Genomic DNA, 23129 nt, shown 5'->3' with positions numbered 1-23129 from the left:
GAAAAGGAAGTCAGAAAAAATAGGAAATCCTGCTACTAGGGAAAATCCCAGCCCTAAAAACAATGACATAAGTGTAAGGGTTTCAAATTGAGTGTCAATATTTATTAAACCCAAGACTGGGGTTGATATTTGCCAAAAAATGCGTATCGGCAAGGCATGGGAAAATGCCGATCCAGATCCAGTTTTTTTTTTAAAACTCCGGTTTTCCAACGCACCGATTTAAATAATACATTCCACTCTTCTGCTGCGCCCTACGCTCCGTTCCACATTTTCCAGCACATTTTCAATCTGGCACTGCAGACATAGGGCCCTATGGGTGCTTGAGCCCCTGCCCTTTTTTGCCTCGTCTTAAAAATTTCCCCTTTGCCTGTGTATGTGTGTTTTTATTTTTATTTTTTTTGTTTTTTTTCTTTAAACAACATTCATAAATTCCTGTTAGGGATGTAAAAAAAACAAAACAAAACAAAAAACAGTGGTACAAAAACTCCACGTTTTCTTTTAATACTGGGTTGTTTGAGCCTGCGCTTCCGCCAGAGAGAGAGAGAGAGAGGGCGGGTGAGTGAGTGAGAGAGAGGATAGAGAGCCAACTGCGGCCTGAGGAGACGTGACAGTGGAGCAACTAGAACCTGTGAGTTATGGTCTAGTCGCCGTCCACTTATTCAGCATCTAATATGGGTAATATTTCAGAAAAACGCTGTATTATTCTATTATTCAATGTGTCAGCTTCTGTTTTTGCCGGACGTCGGAGCACGGCACATAAATTCCGCACAGAGCAGAGCGGATCGTGCGGGACAGGAAGTAGTGTACAAAATAAGGTTATTTTTCAAAATAAAATTCACTGTGTTTACGGCGGATCACATTTCTCTCACAGTAGAGGTTTAGATATAAAGTTGTATTGCGTTTCAGTTGTTTAGTCTGAGCAGTATGTGAGAAAGACCATAAGTTACAACTTGATGGTGTTTTCATCAAGTTAAGGGAAGAAGGACAGATTTTCACATTGAAGTATTTTCCATTTGGGTATTTTTTTGATTTAATTTTTTTCAAAGTTCATGTTGCACTGTTCAATGTTCAATATTAAAGTGCTTATCTTTAACAATAAATAGCCTAATAATAAAACAGTGTTTTGTTGCTTTTCATGTCTACCAAGCCTATGATAATGTGAATTAACTCATTATGACAATAATTTGTTGACACAAAAGAAATGGCAATCACTTTTACCTACAAAGGACACACAGCTAAGTATTTAGCTTCCTATTTGCAAATTTAATTTTACATTAATTTCCATATTGTGTAAAGGACCAAAAAACAATTTCTTGCTCTTTTCTGACTTTGAGCCCCTGCCCCTCTATAATCATGTGCACGTCCCTGCCTTCAACACATCCATAGGTCTGTGTTCTAACCGTTAAGACGGCCGTGTGAATTAGAAGTTACAGTAAAAATGTCAGCTGTGTGGGATTATTTTACCGTACAAAAAGAAAAAGGTGAAGAGGTGGATTGCAAAACATGCCACAATAAAGGTAAGCGTGGTGGTAAAGTTGTAAGACATTTTAATGACTTCAGAGTGAGAGGCTGTAGCACTCATCATTGATGAACACAGGAGCAGGCTGACACCTGAGCATCTTGAAGTGCTCGTCTTTGTTAGAAAGAATCTTCCCATTATGCTTGGACTTCAATTGTTTGCCCCTCCTGACTGGGGCAAACAATTGAAAGGAGTGTTTGGATTGTTTTTTTAAATTTTTTCATTTATTTATTTTTTCAAGTTTACATTTGTTCAAGAGCAGGTATTGATGCCGAGTTATAGACATTTTATTCCACTCAGGTTGTTTGTGTGCTTTTTTAAATCATGTTTACAGCATTATTTGCACTTTATACTGTTGACTTTTTTACTGTTTAATGATGCAATTTCTGTTTGTCATGAATATGTTTTTCTATTTTGTGTTTATCCTTGAATACCAACCAATGTGTATTATTCATACTCACCTAATTCAGCTGGCTAGTTGTTATCAAGAGTACTAAAACCCTTTTCTACATGAATCTGACAACTAAGTAGGCTAAATAACTTTAAACTTTGATACATGCTCGGATAGGCCAGTATCTGTATCAGATCGGAAGTGCCAAAACAATATCGGTATCGGATCGGAAGTGCAAAAACCTGGATCGGGTCATTCCTACCCAAGAAAGATTCACATAAAAGGTAAACTTTTTAAACGCCACACCACAACCCTCAAGAAATAAAATGCATCTGATGAGAACCAATTAAGTATATCGGCTCTGGAAGCAGCAACAAATCGGAAAATGTTGTATTGTAAAACAGTGTCAACCATTGAAATAACTTGAAATCAATTTTAACCTTGCGTATCCGCCAAATACCCACACCCCACTACCACCACTCCCCTAAAACGGCACTATTTTATGTGAATGAATGTTCTTATTAATCCAGGTCAGTGTTATCTCAGGGCATATAAGGGATGTCATATCTAGTCCAGCGGCTCGTGCCAAAACCCCAAATAATTATGCTCTAAAAACCAGGAAGGTGTGCCTGGGCAAGGATGGTAGTGAGGAAAAACAACGGTTTAAATGCAAACAAGCAATCCTAACTCCCAAAGCCAAATACAGTTGTTGAAGGGAAAATTCCCCTCGTTAGCAATGAGGTGTTGTGTGGCAGAACAATCGCTGTGGATCGACTACTAACAGTCGAAAGTAGTTGAAATCTCCTGTGTAAGCATTTCATTCAGTTGTAAACAAATGGCATTCTGGTTTACCTACTGTGAGCAGAATGTTTTCTAACTCCTGTTATTTGTTGGAAGCTCAATTGCAGAGTCTTTTAGGGATGGTTGAAAGGACAGTGTTGTATGTGGGAGACAGGTGGTGTCGCGGACCACCTCCTCTGTTCAGGGATGGTTTTTCAACCTTCACATAGATGGTTTTCCGAACACGTTTTTCATACCATCCGTCCTCCCTGTCCAGAAGCTGTAAATTTTTGTTCTCAAAGAAGTTTTTTTTTTCTCCCTGAGGTGCATGTAGGCAGCTGAGTCTTGGCCTCAAGAGTTTGCCCGTCTATGCTGTGCCATGCGTCGGCTTAGTGATTGTTTTGTTTCCCCAGTATATGAATCAGTGATTTCATCATTACAGTGGATAGCATACACCAGATTATTTTTGGTAATGTGTGGTGCATCTTTAGGATGCACCAGTCTGTGTCTGAGGGAGTTGCCTGGTTTGAAGTACACTGGGATGGTGTGTTTTTTAAAAAGGCTTTTTCAATCAATCAATCAATCATCAAAGTAAATTAATATAGCCCTAAATCATGAGTGTCTCAAAGGGCTGCACAAGCCAAAAGACATCCTCGGCTCAGATCCCACGTCAGGGCAAGAAAAAAATCAACCCAATGGGAACAACGCGAAACCTTGGAGGGGACCGCAGATATGGGACCCCCCCTGGGCGACCGGTGCAATGGACGTCGAGTGGATCTAGTTAATAGTGTGAGAGTCCAGTCCATAGTGGGGCCAGCAGTAGATCATCTTGAGTGGAGACAAGTCAGCTGCGCAGAGGCGTCATCAACTGATGCACAGATGAGTGGTCCACCCCGGGTCCCGACTTTGAACAAGCGATTCATCTGCAGTCACCTGATAAAACCTCTCCACGCAGGACAGGGGGGCAGAGCAGAAAATAGACAGCAAATCAACTGTTCTAAAAGGGGGGTCTATTTAAAAGCTAGTGTATACAAAGGAGTTTTAAAATTAGATTTAAATGCTTCTACTTTTGAGTTTCAAAAGTTGGCAGGTATGGTTCGGTCACACATTATTACCTTGGTGCTAACGAGGGGAAAATACACTTCAACGACTGTCGGTGGCTTTGAGAGTTAGGATTGCTCGTTTGCATTAGAACAGTTGATAAAGTTATCTCAATCTGTAGCTATGAGCTAATGCTTGTGAATAAGAACAAATGTCTTATGGGCTTCACTGTGACATTTGCTATGGTAACTTAACTCTGCTCCTAACCAGAATCTTTCCTCGTTACCTAAAACATAAAAATTAGCTGCGAGACAACTTGTATCCTGATAAATTTGTAATCTGGGGCATCCTTATCGATAAGCAAGGCACCACTGTATTTGTCCTATCAATAAAATAGTGTGCCCCTGGTCATCAAAAATTAAGTTCATTCAAGGTATGGCCATGCTTTTATTTTAAAGATGAATTTACATCGAACAGGAAGTGACTGCATGTTTTAAAGCTGTGTGATTTGGGACTGACAACTCTCCTCCCGCTGCTCCGTCGCAGGGAAGCAGCCCGCGAGTGTCGACGAAAGAAGAAGGAATATGTCAAATGCCTGGAGAACAGAGTGGCCGTGCTGGAGAACCAAAACAAAACCCTGATCGAGGAGCTCAAAACATTGAAGGAACTTTATTGTGTCAAAACTGGATAACGTGTTCAAGCGCAGAGACGAGCTGGGCTTTCAGCTCTTTGGATACGATCAGGTTTCTTGGAACACTTCAGGTTGAGATCCTCCATCTTTTTACGTTTTGCTTGATATAACAATCAGATATATACTTTTATATATCTAAAGAAAAGAATTTGGACATTTTTCCACCAATTTTTTTGTATTTACTAATGCTATAACATTTATAGTTGTGTATATTTTTAAACGGGAGATTTGAAATAATGAGCTTTTTTTTAGTCTCAATTTCTGAATGTCCTTTTCTGGATTTGTCTCATTTCTTGCTTGTGTTTTTAAATGAATGTTATTGGGGTTTTCTTTGTTGTGTAGGTCTCCCAATAATATTCACAGAACTTGTATTATTTCTTAATGAACATATTTGCTACACAGCAGTGTCTCTTATTCCCAATAAGGAAATGTTACAGTTTTCATTCCTTATTTTTGTACAATGGGAGGAAAAGGGTAAAAAAATATGTATGAATGTGCAAGTCTTTCTTGGCCCTTACCTAGACAATGAGGGCGAAGCACATTTTGTCCAAGTAATATTTTATTTGGTCTTGAAAGGTGCGAAGATGCGGAACAATGTTTGAAATGTTGCTGATTCTGTAAGTAAATAATATATATTTTCACTCAATATTCATTTCTGAACATTTTTTGCCACTTCATCTCTAAAAATATTTTTATTTAATGCAATATCCCTGAATATGTGGTCGTATCACTGGAGAGATTGGAGCCTCCAAGTGTTTAATGTTGACTTGTGAAAAGCCAGCTGACTCCAGATCTTTCCATGTCGCTCTCGTAATGATGCATCCATCTTCAATATAGAACCACAAAGGCTCAAGTGTGTGTTGCAGGAAGTGTGTCCAGGTGGAGGGACTTGACACCACATGTTCCATGAAGTAGAAAGCTCCACCCTGGAATACACAAAAATGTAACAAAGCGGTTGAATGTACAGAAGTTTGTCTCCACAGTTTCTTTTATGGTTTTGTTGGTTTTCTCCAGATACGTGTTAGGTTCACTGACTACTTGGTAAGTATGGAGGACAGCCTGTCACCAGTAATTTGGTCACATGCTTTAATTGGAAGTCATAACCTAAATATATTTTTTCCCCCTTGTGGCACAGCACGTCAGACAGGGTCTACTCAAGCACGCACGCTGCGATTAAACGGATTCAAAGTACGGAAATGTCCTTTTTTTTTTTAATCAAAGGTCATGTTTAGTTTTGAGCGAGTTATGTGTTAATGCAAAAATGTCTTGATTTATCGGTATCTATTTTTTCCTTGTATCACCAACTGTTTAACTGAAGGGTCTCAAATACAGCCTAGGACCCATTAGTAGCCTATTTGTTATTGTCTTTTATCAAATAGTAGATAAAAACAAATTGTGAAAAAGTAGCAAATTTGAAGGTTTTGCAAAAAATAAATTATAGTACCTAATATTAGATGCATTCATTCCTCACTACATTTCGGATAAATAAAATTTCGGATAAAAAAATACAAATAAAAATTGTGTTTTATTTTAGTAATTGTTAAATTTCTTTAAAGTTTTTTTTCTACCTTTTTTTGTCCTAAAATTAAGCATAACATTGACTAAACAAAAAGGCAAATCAAGAATGTGCTTTTCAGTACTGTGGCCATTAATTGTGAGGCAGAATTTTATTAAAGGGGAACGGCCCTTTTTTTTTTTTTTTCCTCTTGCGGATCATTCACATTTATTATGAAAGACAAGAACGCTTGCAAGATGCGGCTGAAAGGAGTCACCGCTGTAGCCTACAAAGCCCTCTAAAACAACTTCAAAATCATCCATAAATGCTTTATATACACACTGCAATTATAGATATAATGTAATAACAAACATGTTCAAAAAAATACGTAATATGTACGATATTTTCTGTATTTTGGTCATTTTATTTATTACGAGAACTTCTTTCTGACTCAGCGCATTTCTGTTTCCATAGCATTGCTTGATTGATTGATACTTTTATTAGTAGATTGCACAGTTCAGTACATATTCTGTACAATTGACCACTAAATGGTAACACCCGAATAAGTTTTTCAACTTGTTTAAGTCGGGGTCCACGTTAATCAATTCATGGTAGTGAGTGAAGAGCAGTGCTCTTCCGACATTCAGGGTACAAATGTGTGTTCCTATTTCCAGAAACAAACGCAAGTGTGTTGTAATCATGGCCAGAGGTGGGTAGTAACGCGCTACATTTACCCCGTTACATCTACTTAACACTAAAACTTCCAGGATTTTTCTGCCTACCTAGAAGTACCAGAGAGGGGTCATTTGACCCGGCGGCTTTTACCGAATGCACTAATCACTCATTTTGTTATGGTAATGAGGCTGTTAGGGGCTGTGTGTGGGGTGAGGGGGTCACACCTTACAGTGGTAACAGCCAAGACAAACAGGGACAGACAGCTTCTTCCCAAGGGCTGTCAGCCTCCAAAATCACCACAGGTAAATAGCAACTTGCATGAAGATATCAGCAGCAAAGACAGATAGCACAGTTTGGCGGACAGTGTGTTACAGTTTTTCTCCATTGGTTTGGCTCATTTCTTGAAACTGAGATGTCATTCTCAAAACATGGACAAATCCCAAAACTAATTTGCAGTTCCTCACAACAGAATGGCATTTATCATTGCTTTCATCAAATTTCAAATGCTTTTGTACATGTCTCAATCATTTAGTACATGCTTGCAAATGGCTATGTACAAGTATCCTACAGTTAACGCAATCAGCTTACATTTAGTACAATTTTCAAATGAATGTACCTTGCTGATCTATCCCAATTGGTTGATTCTCAGTGTAATGGTTGTCCTGAAAACATGTCAGCACATTTTCTTCATATAAGTCATCATATGCAGAATAGTCTGCTCAATTTTCAAGATAGTGTTAGGGAATTGGGATAAAATATTTTGGAACGTTTTGGAAGATGTCATATCAAAATTATGATAATCAGGTTAGTATATAACATGTCTTGTCAACAGTCTCTAGTAATGAATGTTAACGTAAGCCATCAAAACAACGCAATAGCAAGTGTCCAATTATCCGCCTGAAGTATGGAGCCTGGCGCATGTTGTTTCCAATTGTAACATTCATGGAGACTGACAGAGACTGCGAAAATGCCTGAAACGTGAACGCGCATTCAGTAGGGCATGCGCAGGCTGCGTAAAGACTGGAATAGCCAGCGTTTTGTGTGTAAACAAGTGAGTTGCCGTGCAGTTTGCAGCAGGAGCATGCCCAGTGCGAAATTTCTCACCTCAAATTCGTACTGGGCATGCTCCTGCTGCCAACTGCACGGCAAATTGCTTGTCTGCCGGGCACGCGAACGCGATGATTGGTTCAATGAACGTTTGAATGTCCCATGTGAACATGACGAATCATATGACTGCAACCAGATAATGGTTGAATTAACGTGTGGATCTCCCATGCCATGTGACCATAACGACTCATGTGAATGCAACCTGGCAATTGTTAGATGGATAAATACCAGTGCATGTGGACTACTGCTTCATTTCCCTCAAGAATTTTGTGGTGAAAGAAGCTCCTCTCCAAGGAACGAAGATGCAGAGATACTGCACTCAACAGGCATTGGAAATGATCCTGGATGGAGCTGACCCTTCCCCCACACAGGCTCAAGCGACTCTGTGACTTAAGTGACAGCTGTGAGCTGCTAACAGCCACATTTCCACAACAAAAGGAGTGTCCGCAGTGGGTCCAAAGGGTCAAATGACCCTCTTGTGGGTCTTTTAGGTAAAAAGGTAAATTTACCCCTCCGTGGTAGTTCTAGACGCAAGTGTGTTGTAATCATGGCCAGAGGTGGGTAGTAACGTGCTACATTTACCCCGTTACATCTACTTAAGTAACTTTTGGGATAAATTGTACTTCTAAGAGTAGTTTTAATGCAACATACTTTTACTTTTACTTTAATATATTTATAGAGAAGAAACGCTACTTTTACTCCGCTCCATTTATCTACATTCAGCTCGCTACTGATTTTTATCGATCTGTTTATGCACGCTTTGTTTTTTTTTTGGTTTGTCAGACAGACCTTCAAAGAAGGATCCATCACATGCCTGCGTTTCACCAATCAAATGCAGTCACTGGTGACGTTTGACTCCGTTTCACCAATCAAACAGAGCTAGGCTGTCACATGATTAACTGCACATTTAAAAAATGTTTTTTGTTTTTTTTATAAACCTTTATTTATAAATTTCACTAAATTGGCCCTAGTGTGTGAATGTGAGTGTGAATGGTGTCTATCTGTGTTGGCCCTGCGATGAGGTGCGACTTGTCCAGGGTGTACCCCGCCTTCCGCCCGATTGTAGCTGAGATAGGGGCCAGCGACCCCAAAAGGGAATAAGCGGTAAAAAATGGATCAATGGAACATTTACAAACAGTTGAAAATAATAAAATACAAAACAGTATAAAAAAACATACAAAACAGCGCCAGGGGGTTGTTAATTCAAAGTAACTAACATTGAATGCAAAAAAAATCTATATATAAAATAAAGTGCAAAGCCATAGGCTCACTCAATCTCAGTGAAAAATTTGGAACACAGCATCATTGTTTTCACAGCCTTTTGGTTGTTAGAGGTAGAGTGTTTTCATGTAGAGTTCTAAATCTTTTTTAAAGGCAAAAAAGCAGGTCGGGTATTGAGAAACTTACATTTATGAATACAAAACTTAGCCAATAGTATAATGAGGTTGCAAGAGTAAAATTAATTTTCAAATTTTTCTTTTAATACAGTCTAAAACTAAATATATATTCATTAAAATATATTATTGTTTTAGTTGCTTAAGAGATAGTCCTGGCTCTGAATTTGTTCATTGCTATTTTTATGGTTTTTTGCATTACTTGTTGCCGTCATCATTAAACGAACAGGTTACTCATCAGTTACTCAGTACTTGAGTAGTTTTTTCACATACTTTTTACTTTTCCTTAGGTAAATATTTGGGTGACTACTCCTTACTTTTAATTAAGTAATAAATCTCTAAAGTAACAGCACTCTTACTTAAGTACAATTTCTGGCTACTCTACCCACCTCTGATCATGGCATGCTTAGTAATAGACAACAAAGACCACTATTTTTGAAAAATGGTGATTCAGAACCTTATCTTTTTGAACATGAATATACGGATGATAAACTTTTGTCCATAGAAGCAAGCGTGAATAAAGGGTGAAACGCTGGAGCAGACAGAAGCCGTGAGAATGAGGTCGGTGTGACTCGACGCTTTAAAAGTGGAACTTGGAGCAAAGCTGTGACAACATAAATCGAATGCTTACCCAAAGTCAACTTGAAAAAACTTCCCCGGCCAACTGGACCAAACGGACAATAGTCCAAGAAGTGAGTCACAATGATACTGATAATTTTACATGCAGAACGTCATGCTTGTTATGACAACTATACATACACTGTCGATCTAGCTGTGTACTAACAAAACATGAAATGTGGGCTAATACTATACAGATACTGTGTAATGATTGTTCATGTTTTTTTCCAGGCAATACAGATTGTTGTGCATTACAGACTCAAAAGTAATTCAGCTGCTGATGCAATAGCTAACTTACAGCTAAGGCGATGTATTACTATGCTAGATAAATAGTACCTCTGTTCGCTCTTACAATAACAATGTCGCTACAGCTTTATTATTACACAGGTTACGGAATGTGAATTAGTATTTTTGGTGGTTTCTGGATGCATTTTCAAAGTAATTTAGAGGCAGAATGGATTGATCCTATTAGCTTCATTGCTAGACATCTAAAACAAGCCAAATATTACAAATTAGAATGCAAAAGAAATAACTTTTGTCTTCTTGTCTCATAAGGAATATTAACGATAGGCCAAATTTCCAAAAAAGTGCAGTTCTTCTTTTTAGAGTTTAGTTTCATGTTGAGAGAGCATTTAATTATGTTAGAAAACCTATTTAAAAGGTCGTTAACATGTTTTTTATGCTCTACCTATGAAGACATTTGATTGATAATGAATGATTCCTACTTTACAATTACCAGCGATAAACTGTATGAGTGTACCAGATTTTTGAAAATGCAAAATATAGGCCTTGTGGAAGGTGCAAAACGTTTGTAATCAAACATTTGTGTAATCACCAATACCCAGGGGTGTCAAAACTCATTTTGAATAGGGAGCCACATGGAGAAAACTCTTCTCCCAAGTGGGCCAAACTGGTAAAATCACGACACGATAACTTAAAAATAAAGACAACTTCAGATCGTTTTTCTTTGTCTAAAAATAGAACAATAACATTCTAAAATTGTGCAAATCAGAATATTTTTTTTTTTAATTACCTTTAGCGGTTAATAGTATGTATACTTTATTTGTCGTTATTTATATTTTCTGAATACATTGTCCCTGAGATCGGTCGTGAGTTCAAACCCCAGCCGAGTCCTACCAAAGACTATAAAAATGAGAATCATTCCCTTCCTGCTTGGCACTCAGCATCAAGGGTTGGAATTGGGGATGAAATCACCAAACATGATTCCCGGGCGCGGCCATCGCTGCTGCTCACCGCTCCCCTCACCTCCCAAGGTCGATGGGACGGGTCAAATGCAGAAAATAATTTCGCCACACCTAGTGTGTGTGTGACAATCATTGGTACTTTAACTTATGTAATAATGTTCACCAGTACACTCATTGGTGTTAATTTTCAAACTATCAGGATAAAAATATATCAAAATCAAATTAAAGTATGTTGTATATGTAATTTGATCATTATCCTCGACTGATGTACTAACATGTGGTTTATTTTGTACATATGTAGCATCATCTACATTGTGGAGGGGATCCGGTCCGGTGGCCATGGATGAAGTACTGGCTGTCCAGAGTCGGGACCCAGGATGGACCGCTCGTCCAGAGTAGGGACCCAGGATAGACTGCTTGCCTGTGTGTCGGTTGGGGACATCTCTGCGCTGCTGATCCGCCTCCGTTTGGAATAGTTTCCTGCTGGCTCCACTTTGGACTGGACTCTCGCTACTATATTAGATCCACTTTGGACTGGACTCTCACGGTTATGTTAGATCCACTATGGCAGTTGTTCTCAAATGGGGGTATACGTACCCCTGGGGGTACTTGAAGGTATGCCAAGGGGTACGTGAGATTTTTTTTAAATATTCTAAAAATAGCAACAATTCAAAAAATCCTTTATAAATATATTTATTGAATAATACTTCAACAAAATATGAATGTAAGTTCATATAGTGTGAAAAGAAATGCAACAATGCAATATTCAGTGTTGACACCTAGATTTTTTTGTGGACATGTTCCATAAATATTGATGTTAAAAATGTATTTTTTGTGAAGAAATGTTTAGAATAAAGTTGTTGAATCCAGGTGGATCTCTATTACAATCCCCAAAGAGGGCAGTTTAAGTTGATGTTTACTTCTATGTGTAGAAATCTTTATTTATAATTGAACCACTTGTTTATTTTTCAACAAGTTTTTAGTTATTTTTATATCTTTTTTCCCAAATAGTTCAAGAAAGACCACTACAAATGAGCAATATTTTGCACTGTTGTACAATTTAATAAATCAGAAATTGATGACATAGTGCTGTATTTTACTTTTGTATGCTTTGCTCTGATTAGGGGGTACTTGAATTAAAAAAATGTTCACAGGGGGTACACCACTGAAAAAAGGTTGAAAACCACTGCACTGTGGATTGGACTTTCACAGTATCATTTTAGACCCGCTCGACATCCATTGCTTTCGGTCCCCTGGGGGGGGGGGGGGGGGGGGGGGGTTCCTTGCCCTTATGTAAGCTCTACCGAGGATGTCGTTGTGGTTTGTGCAGCCCTTTGAGACACTGGTGATTTAGGGCTATATAAATAAACGATTGATTGATGGATACAAAGATACAATGAATTGATATTGCGACATCCAGTGGCTACTAGGAATGTCCCGATCCAGGTTTTTGCACTTCCGATCTGATACCGATATTTTTATACTTAAGATCCGATACCGATACTGGCCTATCCGAGCATGTATTAAAGTTTAAAGTCATTTAGCCTACTTAGTTGTCAGATTCATGTTGAAAAGGGTTTTAGTACTCTTGATAACAACTAGCCAGCTGAATTAGGTGTTTGAATAATACACAATGGTTGGTATTCAAGGATAAACACAAAATAGAAAAAAATTATACATGGCAAACATAAATGGCATCAGTAAACAAGTGAACAGTATAAAGAGCAAATAATGCTGTAAACATTATTTAAAAAATTAAAACACAAAAACAACCTGTGGGATAAAATGTCTATAACTCAGCATCAATAAATACTTGCTCTTGAACAAGTGTAAACTTAAAAAAAAATATATATATATCTACACATTCCCTTCAATTGTTTGCCCCAGTCAGGGGGGGGCAAACAATTGAAGTCCAAGCATAATGGGGAGATTCTTTCTAACAAAGACGAGCACTTCAAGATGCTCAGGTGTCAGCCTGTTCCTGTGTTCATCAATGATGAGTGCTTAAAAGCCTCTCACTCTCAAGTCATTAAAATGTCTTACAACTTTACCACCACTCTTGACTTTATTGTGGCATGTTTTGCACTCCACCTCTTCATCTTTTTCGTTTTGTAGTGTAAAATAATCCCACAGATCTGACATTTTTACCATAACTTTTAATTCACACGGCCATCTTAACGGTTAGAACACAGACCTGTGGATGTGTTGAAGGTGTGCTGAAAAATGGGGAACAGAGTGTAGGGAGCAGCAGAAGAGTGGAATGTATTATTTAAATCAGTGCGTTGGAAAACAAGGAACGGATTATTTTTTTTTTTTAAACTGGATCTAGATCGGCATTTTCCCATGCCTTGCCGATACGCATTTTTTGGCAGATATCGGCGGCCGATCCGATCTAAATATCGGATCAGGACAACCCTAGTGGACACTCTTAGACCAACTATCTCTTTAAAAAATCAGGTACATTTTATACTTCCCAAACTCCCGCGGGCCCGATAAAACCTGTTTGCGGGCCGGATCCGGCCCTCGGCCTGTATGTTTGACACACATGTATCAGATCAGTGGTTCTCAACCTTTTTTCAGTGATGTAGCCCCTGTGAACATCTTTTTATTTCAAGTACCCCCTAATCAGAGCAAAGCTTTTTTGGTTGAAAAAGAGAGACAACTATGTCATCAGTTTCTGATATATTAAATTGTATAACAGTGCAAAATATTGCTCATTTGTAGTGGTCTTTCTTGAACTATTTGGAAAAAAATATATAAAAATAACTAAAAACTTGTTGAAAAATAAACAAGTGATTCAATTATAAATAAAGATTTCTACACATAGAAGTAATCATCAACTTAAAGTGCCCTCTTTGGGGATTGTAATAGAGATCCATCTGGATTCATCAACTTCATTCTAAACATTTCTTCACAAAAAAAGAAATCTTTAACATCAATATTTATGGAACACGTCCACAAAAAATCTAGCTGTCAACACTGAATATTGCATTGTTGCATTTCTTTTCACAGTTTATGAACTTGCATTCATATTTACCTGAGATAGGCCCCACGACCCCAAAGAGTATAAGCGGTAGGATATGGATGGATGGATTTATATTTTGTTGAAGTATTATTCAATAAACATATTTATAAAGGATTTTAGAATTGTTGCAATTTTTAAATAAATATATTTATAAAGGATTTTTGAATTGTTGCTATTTTTAGAATATTTTCAAAAAATCTCACGTACCACTTGGCATGCCTGTATCAGATCATCCTAATGATCACATGATGCAGCAACCACAATTTCCTACAGCACCTGAAGGCAGCAGCCTTTACTCAACTGTTTTCAGCACGCGTCGAACTTCCTGTAGAACCTTCTTGACGTCCTGGACAGAACACAGCACCAAGGTGCACACCACCACGTCCACAGACGCGTCCTCCACCTCCCTCATGTCCTCGGCAGGGAGCACCAGGAAGGCCTCGTAGGTCAGGTGCTTGTTGGCGTCCATGCTCCTCCGCAGGTAGGTCTCAAAGTGCGGGTTGGGGTCGGCGCAGAGCACGGTGCAACCATACGGGTAAAACTGGAAGTTGGCGCCGCTGCCACAGCCGATCTCAAGCAGGCGAAGCGTTCCGTCGCTGTTGGCAAACGTGTTGACGTTCCTGAAGAGTTGTCTCTTCTCGCTGTGCATCAAGTCGTTGTAGCGGAACGTCATGGTGTACATGAGCCGGGGGAAGAGACGTTTGTACGCCGCGCGTAAACCGAACATATCAAGGAGGCGCAAAGGTAAAGTGAAGCACAAGCAAAGCAGCCTGCAAGTCTTCAGAAGCCAAGAAGTCATTTCTGACAATCCTCTTTAGTCCTGATACTTAAAGCCCACAAGCTTGCTGCTGGTAATACCTTTTAAAATGTGTGCAGCGCTATTTTCAAGCTGAAGTCAGCTTCCTAATTATTGTATTCCGACCAGTCGCGCGTTTAGAAAGCCTAGCTCAGCCCAAAAGGGACAAGCTGTAGGAAATGGATGGATGGAGTTTAGAAAGCACAGCACAGAGAGGGTATGACCACGCCCCCGCGCTCCCCGGAGCTCATTTGATTGGTCGCTGTGTAACTAGAGCTGGGCGATATTGCCTTTTTAAAATATCGCGATATTTTTAGGCAATATACAATATAAATTACATAGTTTGCCTTGGCCTTGAATGAACACTTGATGCATATAATCACAGCAGTATGATGATACTATGTGTCTACATTAAAACATTCTTCTTCATACTGCATTCATATATGCTACTTTTAAAGGCCTACTGAAATGAGATTTTCTTATTTAAACGGGGATAGCAGGTCCATGTGTCATACTTGATCATGTCGCGATATTGCCATATGTTTGCTGAAAGGATTTAGTTGATAACATCCACGATAAAGTTCGCAACTTTTGGTCCTGACAAAAAAGCCCTGCCTCTACCGGAAGTCGCAGACGATGACGTCACAAGTGTGGGAGCTCCTCACGTATTCACATTGATTTTAATGGGAGCCTCCAACAAAAAGTGCTATTCGGACCGAGAAAACGACAATTTCCCCATTAATTTGAGCGAGGATGAAAGATTCGTGTTTGAGGATATTGATAGCGACGGACTAGAAAAAAAACAAAAACGAGTTAAAAAAAAAAAACGGGATTGCATTGGGACGGATTCCGATGTTTTTAAACACATTTACTTGGATAATTCAGGGAAATCCCTTATCTTTCTATTGTGTTGCTAGTGTTTTAGTGAGTTTAAATAGTACCTGATAGTCAGAAGGGTGTCCCCACGGGTGTCTTGACGCCAATGTCTCAGGGGAGTTGACGGCAGCTTCATGGACGGCACAAGCTCAGCTTTTCTGCGGTAAGAAGCGACTTTTTAACCACAATTTTCTCACCTAACCTTCTGGTTGACATTCCGTCGTGATTCATGTTCGCTTGACCGCGTTCTGATCCATAGTAAATTTTCCCCTCCAGGAATTTTAAACAAGGAATCACCGTGTGTTTGTGTGGCTAAAGGCTAAAGCTTCCCAACTCCATCTTGCTACTTTGACTTCTCCAATATTAATTGAACAAATTGCAAAAGATTCAGCAACACAGATCTCCAAAATACTGTGTAATTTCGCCGTTAAAGCAGACGACATTTAGCTGTGTGTGTGTGCAGCGCTCATACTTCCTAAAAACGCGTGACGTCTTGCGTACACGTCATCATTACACAACGTTTTCAAGACGAAACTCCCGGGAAATTTAAAATTGTAATTTAGTAAACTAAAAAAGCCGTATTGGCATGTGTTGCAATTATTCTTCGTCGAAAAAACAGAAGCTAAAATGAAGAATTAAATCAAAATGTATTTATTATTATTTACAATAAAAAAGATAAAGTACTTGAACATCGATTTAAATTGCCAGGAAAGAAGAGGAAGGAATTTAAAAGGTAAAAAGGTTCATGTGTTTAAAAATCCAAAAATTCTTTTTAACGTTGTATTTTTTGTCTAAAATGGTCTTTCTGAAAGTTATAAGAAGCAAAGTAAAAAAATAAATGAATTTATTTAAACTAGTGAAGACCAAGTCTTTAAAATATTTTCTTGGGTTTTCAAATTCTATTTGAGTTTTGTCTCTCTTAGAATTAAAAATGTCAAGCAAAGCGAGACCAGCTTGCTAGTAAATAAATCAAATTTAAAAAATTGAGGCAGCTATTTGAGATATTTTTAGAACAGGCCAGCGAGCGACTCATCTGGTCCTCACGGGCTACCTGGTGTCCGCGGGCACCGCGTTGGTGACCCCTGCCGTAGATGATGTATCGGGACAGATCCATTATGAGTTTGAGCAGAAATATGTCGTATTGGAATTAACTATACACTATAACCCATTACAAAATGATGTCATACGAATGATTTTTGAAGTGACATAAAAAAAAAAACACAATGTAAAGAAAACCTGGTATTTACTTTTTGGTATCAAAATAAAACACAAAGCAGTATGGCTAATGAAGATGAAGTCTAATAAACAAGCTTTGTTCTTCTCCAACGCCTCCCTATTGGTTTAGTTCAACAGTTTGGCCAACAAAAAAACCCCGGAGTGATGCCTCACTCATCGAATAAACAATCTTCACCGCCTGCGTTCAATTCGATGAGAAAACAAAACATTTTTGCCAAAGTTGATGTTATGTGAACAGTGATACAGTTTTCAGTTAAAAAAAGAAGTGAACATTCCAGTAAACAAAGTAAAGACTTTATAAACAAGTTGTGACAATGTTCCCGGCACATAGGCTGCTGCAAAACATCAAATAGTTTTCTCCGTCGCTGTATACTTTCAGTGTTTTTTTGATTGATACTTTTAGTAGTAGATTGCACAGTTCAGTACATATTCCGTACAATCGACCACTAAATAACCCGAATAAGTTTTTCAACTTGTTAATCAATTCATGGTGTAGGGACAGGTGTCTCCAATATCCACACCTAAACACATTAGTGCGCTCTTAAATGCACGGCGGGAAGCGAGGGAAAATGACGTTAAACCAAGGTCTTGGCTCCGTTTAACCCAAGGGGAAATCTCCACAGCAAAGTCGGTGTCATTGGTCCGCCATGTTATCAAGACAAGTGATGCTCGTGCGCATGCGCCTGACTTGGTTTGCAGAAAATGCATTAACTAATGACGGTTTTTCGGTCATTGAAAAATTAAACGGTATTACTAACTGTCGGGAATTATTGCAAATTATCATTATACATTTTACTTTTGCATCCCTTGTCCATTAACAATTAAAAAGTCAAGGGCGGTCACGGCATGTTCTTGACGTAAATGTTGGTCAATGTTTTGGGCATTAGGGCAAATGACGAGGGGGGAAATGCCGCCGTAAAATTTGAGCGCTGTACCTAATTTTAGATGCATTCGTCCCTCACCAAATTTGTTGATTTAAAAAAAAATGTTGTTTAATTTTTAAAAAGTGTTTTCTACATTGTCCTAAATGTAAGCATTTTCAAGCATAACATTGACTGAACAGTGTTTTTCAGTACCGTGGCCACTAGAGATGCGCGGTTTGCGGTCTCATCCGCGGAGTCCGCGGATAAACCGCGGGTCGGGCGGGTGACATGACGAAAAAATAGATTTTAATTAGATTCGGGCGGGTGGCGGTTGAGCTATTTGGAGATATTTGATATACATGGTTCAGAGATCGGTAACTTTTACCGTTCAAAGAGCCATTTTGGACCTATGTCACAAAGTGAAGAGGATATTATTTGACGTAAACATTCTCTAGAATGTCTGCTGGCAGTCACTCAGTTAATAAGTATTAGGGCGTGCTCTGAAGCCTTTGCCTTTGTCGCCTTCTACAACATGTACAATTTACTTGCAAGTCCAGCTATATGTTGTGTGTGGCTTCCACTGACACACGCACACGACTGCAAGGCATACTGGGTGACACAGAGTACACTAATGGTTGTGATATAAACAATTTTAACACTCTTACTAATATGCACCACGCTGTGAAGCCACACCAAACAAGAAGGACAAACACATTTCGGGAGAACAGCCTCACACTAACACAACAAATACCCAGAATCCTTTGCATCCATGACAAATCCTGAATATATTTTACACCCCCCCCCCCCCCCCCCCTTCTGTGCGTAGGTAAGGTGGGCAGGGTTGGGGCGCGGGGGTGTAAAATCTATTCAGGCCATGTCATGGATGCAAAGGATTCTGGGTATTTGTTGTGTTGCGTTTATGTTGTGTTACTGTGAGGATGTTCTCCCGAAATGTGTTTGTCATTCTTGTTTGGTGTGTCTTCATAGCGTGGCGCATATTAGTAAGAGTGTTAAAATTGTTTATATCACAACCATTAGTGTATTCTGTATCACCCAGTATGCCCTTCATTCTTGTACGTGTGTTTGCGTAAGCGGCAAACAGCATGTTGCTGGACTGGCAAACGGTTTGTACATGTTGTTGAAGAAGGCAATGGCTTCACAGCATGCCCTTATTCCCATTATCTGAATGAGCACAATTGGATATCCGGGAGAACGTTAGCGGCTCCCATTGCCTTCTTTACTTTGTGACACGGGTCAAAGTAGCTCTTTTAGTGGTAAAGGTCGCCGACTCCAGATATATAACAACGGGCGGGTGGCGGGCGGTTGCGGTTCTGATAAAATGTTGGTTCGGGTGGATGGCGGGTGGATGACGACTTTAGTGATGCGGTTGCGGATGGTATAATTGCCTATCCGCGCATCTCTAGTGGCCACTGATTATCTCAGTCAGGCAGAATTTTATTAAAGGGGAACGGCACTTTTTATTTATTTTTTTAATATACTGTTCCCGATCATTCACAATCATTATGAAAGACAAGAACATGCATGTGTTTTTTTTTTTTAGGATTCTTGCCATTTTAGTGCTTTTAGATCTTGCAGCTGCATTTGACACAGTCGACCACACAATTATTTTAGACCGCCTGAGAGACTGTGTGAGTGTCAGGGGGACTGCATTGGAGTGGTTCAGATCCCACCTCTCAGAGAGGTCCTTCTCTGTCAGGCTGGGGGATGCCACCTCTTCTTCTGCTCTGCCTTACTATGGTGTCTCCCCGGGATCTATTCTGCGCCCCATCCTGTTTTGGGACTCCATCAAGTGTTGGAATTGGGGGTTAAATCACCAAAAATGATTACCGGGCATGGCCACCTTTGCTGCCCACTGCTCCCCTCACCTCCCAGGGGGTGGTCAAGGGTGATGGGTCAAATGCAGAGAATAATTTCGCCACACCTAGTATGTGCAAAATATAGGCATAATAATTAAAAAAAATATATATTGGTGTTGCCCACCCCTACAAAATGGAGCTAACATCAGCCAGCTCTTAATAATTACATTTATAAAGACGCAATTCTGTTTATTATAATTCACTGTAATTTTGTGGAAGGTGCAAAATGTTTGTAGTCACACACGCGTGTAATCACCATTACCCAATAGTATTAGATCAGGGGTGTCATACTCATTTTGGATCGGGAGCCACATAACTTAGAAATAAAGAGAACTTCAAATTGTTTTGTTTGTTTTAAAAATATAACAAGCACATTCTGAAATTGCAGAAATCATGTTTTTTTTTTAACAATTACCTGTTGCGGTTAATAGTATATATACTTTATTTGTCGTTATTTATATTTTCTGAATAAATTATGTGTCAATGTTCATCAATCAACTCATTGGTGTTCATTTTCAATTTATCAAGATAAAAAATTATATATCAAAATCAAATTACAGTATGTTGTTTACATAGTTTGATCATTTCCCTCAACTGATGTACTAACGTGGTTTATTTTGTACATATGTAGCATCATCTACAAAGATGCAATTGCTATTGCGACATCCAGTGGACACATTTAGAACAGCCGTTTCATTCAAAAATCAGGTACATTTTTATACTTAGTATTACTCCCTCCGAGGTCCTAATCAAGGCTCAAGTTGTTCGTTTTTCTCAAACAGACATTTATTTCAGCCACGCCTTCTTCTCCTTAACAACGATGCCAACACACTGCCAAAATAATGCCGTCCGAACTAATAAATAAGAAAAACAGAAGTTACAATTAGTCTGACATCAAAAAAAAGAAAACACATTGATTTCACACGCATTATCACAAAGAATAATAGCTCATTGGCCTCACAAACTCAGAGGGAATAAAATGTATTTTTAAGCCGACACTCCATTAAAGGCCTACTGAAACCCACTACTACCCACCACTCAGTCTGATATTTTATATATCAATGATGAAATATTAACATTGCAACACATGCCAATACGGCCTTTTTAGTTTACTAAATTGCCATTTTAAATTTCCAAGGAGTTTCGTCTTGAAAACCTTGTGTAATGATGACGTGGACACAAGACGTCACAGGTTTTTAGAAAGTATGAGCGCTGCACACACACACAGCTAAAAGTCGTCTGCTTTAACAACATAATTACACAGTATTTTGGACATCTGTGTTGCTGAATCTTTTGCAATTTGTTCAATTAATATTGAGAAGTCAAAGTAGAAAGATGGAGTTGGGAAGCTTTAGCCTTTAGCCACACAAACACGCAGTGATTCCTTGTTTAAAATTCACAGAGGTGAAAATTTACTATGGATCACAGCAAACATGAATCCCAACCGAATGTCAACCAGCAGGTTTCGGTGAGAAAATTATGGTTAAAAAGTCACTTCTTCCCGGAGAAAAGCTGAGCTTGTGCCGTCCATAGCTGCCGTGACCTCCCTGAGACATTGGCGTCAAGACAACCGTGGAGACACACTTCCGACTATCAGGTACTATTTTAACTCACTAAAACACTAGCAACACAATAGAAATATAATGGATTTCCCAGAATTATCCTAGTAAATGTGTCTGAAAACATCGGAATCCGTCCCAATGCAATCGCGGTTTTTTTTTAAACTCTTTTTTTTTCTTTTTCTAGTCTGTCGCTATCAATATTCTCATACAAAAATCTTTCATCCTCGCTCAAATTAATGGGGAAATTGTCGTTTTCTCGGTCCGAATAGCACTTATTGTTGGAGGCTCCCATTAAAATCAATGTGAATATGTGAGGAGCCATCAACGGGTGACGTCATTGTCTGCGACTTCCGGTAAAGGCAGGGCTTTTCTTTTAGCACCGAAAGTTGCGAACTTTATCGTGGATGTTCTCTACTAAATCCTTTCAGCAAAAATATGGCAATATCGCGAAATGATCAAGTATGACACATAGAACGGACCTGCTATCCCCGTTTAGATAAGAAAAGCTCATTTCAGTAGGCCTTTACGTGTTACTCCCTCCGAGGTCCTAATCAATGCTCAAGTTGTTCATTTTTCTCAGACATTTATTTCAGCCATGCCTTCTTCTCCTTAACAACGATGCCAACACACTGACAAAATAATGCCGTGAGAACTAATAAATAAGGAAAACAATTTACAATTAGCCTGGCATCAAAAAAAAGAAAACACATAGATTTCACATGCATTATCACAAAGAATAGCAGCTCATTGGCCTCACAAACTCCGAGGGAATAAAGTTTCTTTTCAAGCCGACACTCCAGTAACCTCTTTCATCAAATGCTAGCTGTCTCATGCTGTTTCCCTTATTCCCTCACATATTAATTGTCCCCCCAACAATGTGACCAAACCGGAACAAAAAATATGTTCCTCTCCAATTTACATTGGTTTTGTAACAAAAATAACGCTAACATATACTTGCATGTAATTACCAAAGGAAAACAAATTTTAATCACATTATATGTAAATATGAACTTATATTTATACATTTTATTTATTTATTCTAATCAACTATGAAATTATATAACTTATACAATGTGCTTCTATCAGCAGCTACACTTAGCAAACTCATCCCGTGGGCCGGATAAAACCTGTTCGCGGGCCTTATCCGGCCCTCGGGCCGTACGTTTGACATCCCTGTTTTAGATCATCCTAATTATTACGATTTCCTACAGCACCTAAAGGCAGTGGCACATACTCAACTGTTTTCAGCACGCGTCGAACTTCCTGTAGAACCTTCATGACGTCTGGGACAGAACACAGCACCGACGTGCACACCACCACGTCCACAGATGCATCCTCCACCTCCCTCATGTCCTCGGCAGGGAGCACCAGGAAGGCCTCGTAGGTCAGGTGCTTGTTGGCGTCCATGCTCCTCCGCAGGTAGGTCTCAAAGTGCGGGTTGGGGTCGGCGCAGAGCACGGTGCAACCATACGGGTAAAACTGGAAGTTGGCGCCGCTGCCACAGCCGATCTCAAGCAGGCGAAGCGTTCCGTCGCTGTTGGCAAACGTGTTGACGTTCCTGAAGAGTTGTCTCTTCTCGCTGTGCATCAAGTCGTTGTAGCGGAACGTCCTGTTGTACATGAGCCGGGGGAAGAGACGTTTGTATGCCGCGCGTAAACCGAACATATCAAGGAGGCGCAAAGGTAAAGTGAAGCACAAGCAAAGCAGCCTGCAAGTTTTCAGAAGCCAAGAAGTCATTTCTGACAATCCTCTTTAGTCCTGATACTTAAAGCCCACAAGCTTGCTGCTGGTAATACCTTTTAAAATGTGTGCTGTGTTGTGACCACGTCTCCAAACAACTACGCTATTTGGAGCTGAAGTTAGCTTCCTAACGCTTGTATTCCAACACGTGACTTCTGCCCGGAGGTGAAAACCAGTGGCGGTTAGCAACGCGCGCTCTGAGTACACAAAAGACATATATATTCCTGCAAAAAGCAAA

The 23129-nt window shown here is 39.3% G+C and overlaps 3 protein-coding genes across 4 annotated transcripts in view; 1 reads left to right on the top strand and 2 right to left on the bottom strand.

The window, feature by feature from the left end:
• Positions 1-5068, top strand: part of atf1 (activating transcription factor 1) — an 18988-nt gene extending 13920 nt beyond the window's left edge. For both annotated transcript variants that reach the window (XM_061875167.1, XM_061875169.1), the window contains exon 7: positions 4278-5068. In XM_061875167.1, coding sequence (XP_061731151.1) covers positions 4278-4422 — 145 coding nt within the window. In that variant the 3' untranslated portion in view covers positions 4423-5068. The remainder of the gene's footprint in view (positions 1-4277) is intronic.
• On the bottom strand, positions 4964-14966 carry tmt1a.3 (thiol methyltransferase 1A, tandem duplicate 3). The gene is made up of 2 exons (XM_061875170.1): positions 14243-14966; positions 4964-5348 (listed from the first exon to the last, which is right to left on the bottom strand). The coding sequence occupies exons 1-2, from the start codon at positions 14738-14740 to the stop codon at positions 5115-5117; spliced, it is 732 nt and encodes a 243-aa protein (XP_061731154.1). The 5' UTR covers positions 14741-14966; the 3' UTR covers positions 4964-5114.
• Positions 5226-23129, bottom strand: LOC133535380 (thiol S-methyltransferase TMT1B-like). The gene is made up of 3 exons (XM_061875171.1): positions 22391-23129; positions 15679-15771; positions 5226-5348 (listed from the first exon to the last, which is right to left on the bottom strand). The coding sequence occupies exons 1-2, from the start codon at positions 22886-22888 to the stop codon at positions 15763-15765; spliced, it is 507 nt and encodes a 168-aa protein (XP_061731155.1). The 5' UTR covers positions 22889-23129; the 3' UTR covers positions 5226-5348; positions 15679-15762.

Source organism: Nerophis ophidion, linkage group LG16 (genome assembly GCF_033978795.1).
Source record: "Nerophis ophidion isolate RoL-2023_Sa linkage group LG16, RoL_Noph_v1.0, whole genome shotgun sequence".
NCBI lineage: Eukaryota > Metazoa > Chordata > Actinopteri > Syngnathiformes > Syngnathidae > Nerophis > Nerophis ophidion.
This window is presented reverse-complemented; position numbering and strand designations above follow the sequence as displayed.

What these genes read in the sequence shown, in the direction of transcription:
- tmt1a.3 (XM_061875170.1), bottom strand. Translation starts at nt 14,740, where the DNA reads ATGACTTCTTGGCTTCTGAAGACTTGCAGGCTGCTTTGCTTGTGCTTC. An exon ending in TTCGACGCGTGCTGAAAACA is followed by an intron (nt 5,349 to 14,242) that starts GTTGAGTAAAGG and finishes TGTGTATTCCAG; the next exon opens with GGTGGAGCTTTCTACTTCAT.
- LOC133535380 (XM_061875171.1), bottom strand. Translation starts at nt 22,888, where the DNA reads ATGACTTCTTGGCTTCTGAAAACTTGCAGGCTGCTTTGCTTGTGCTTC.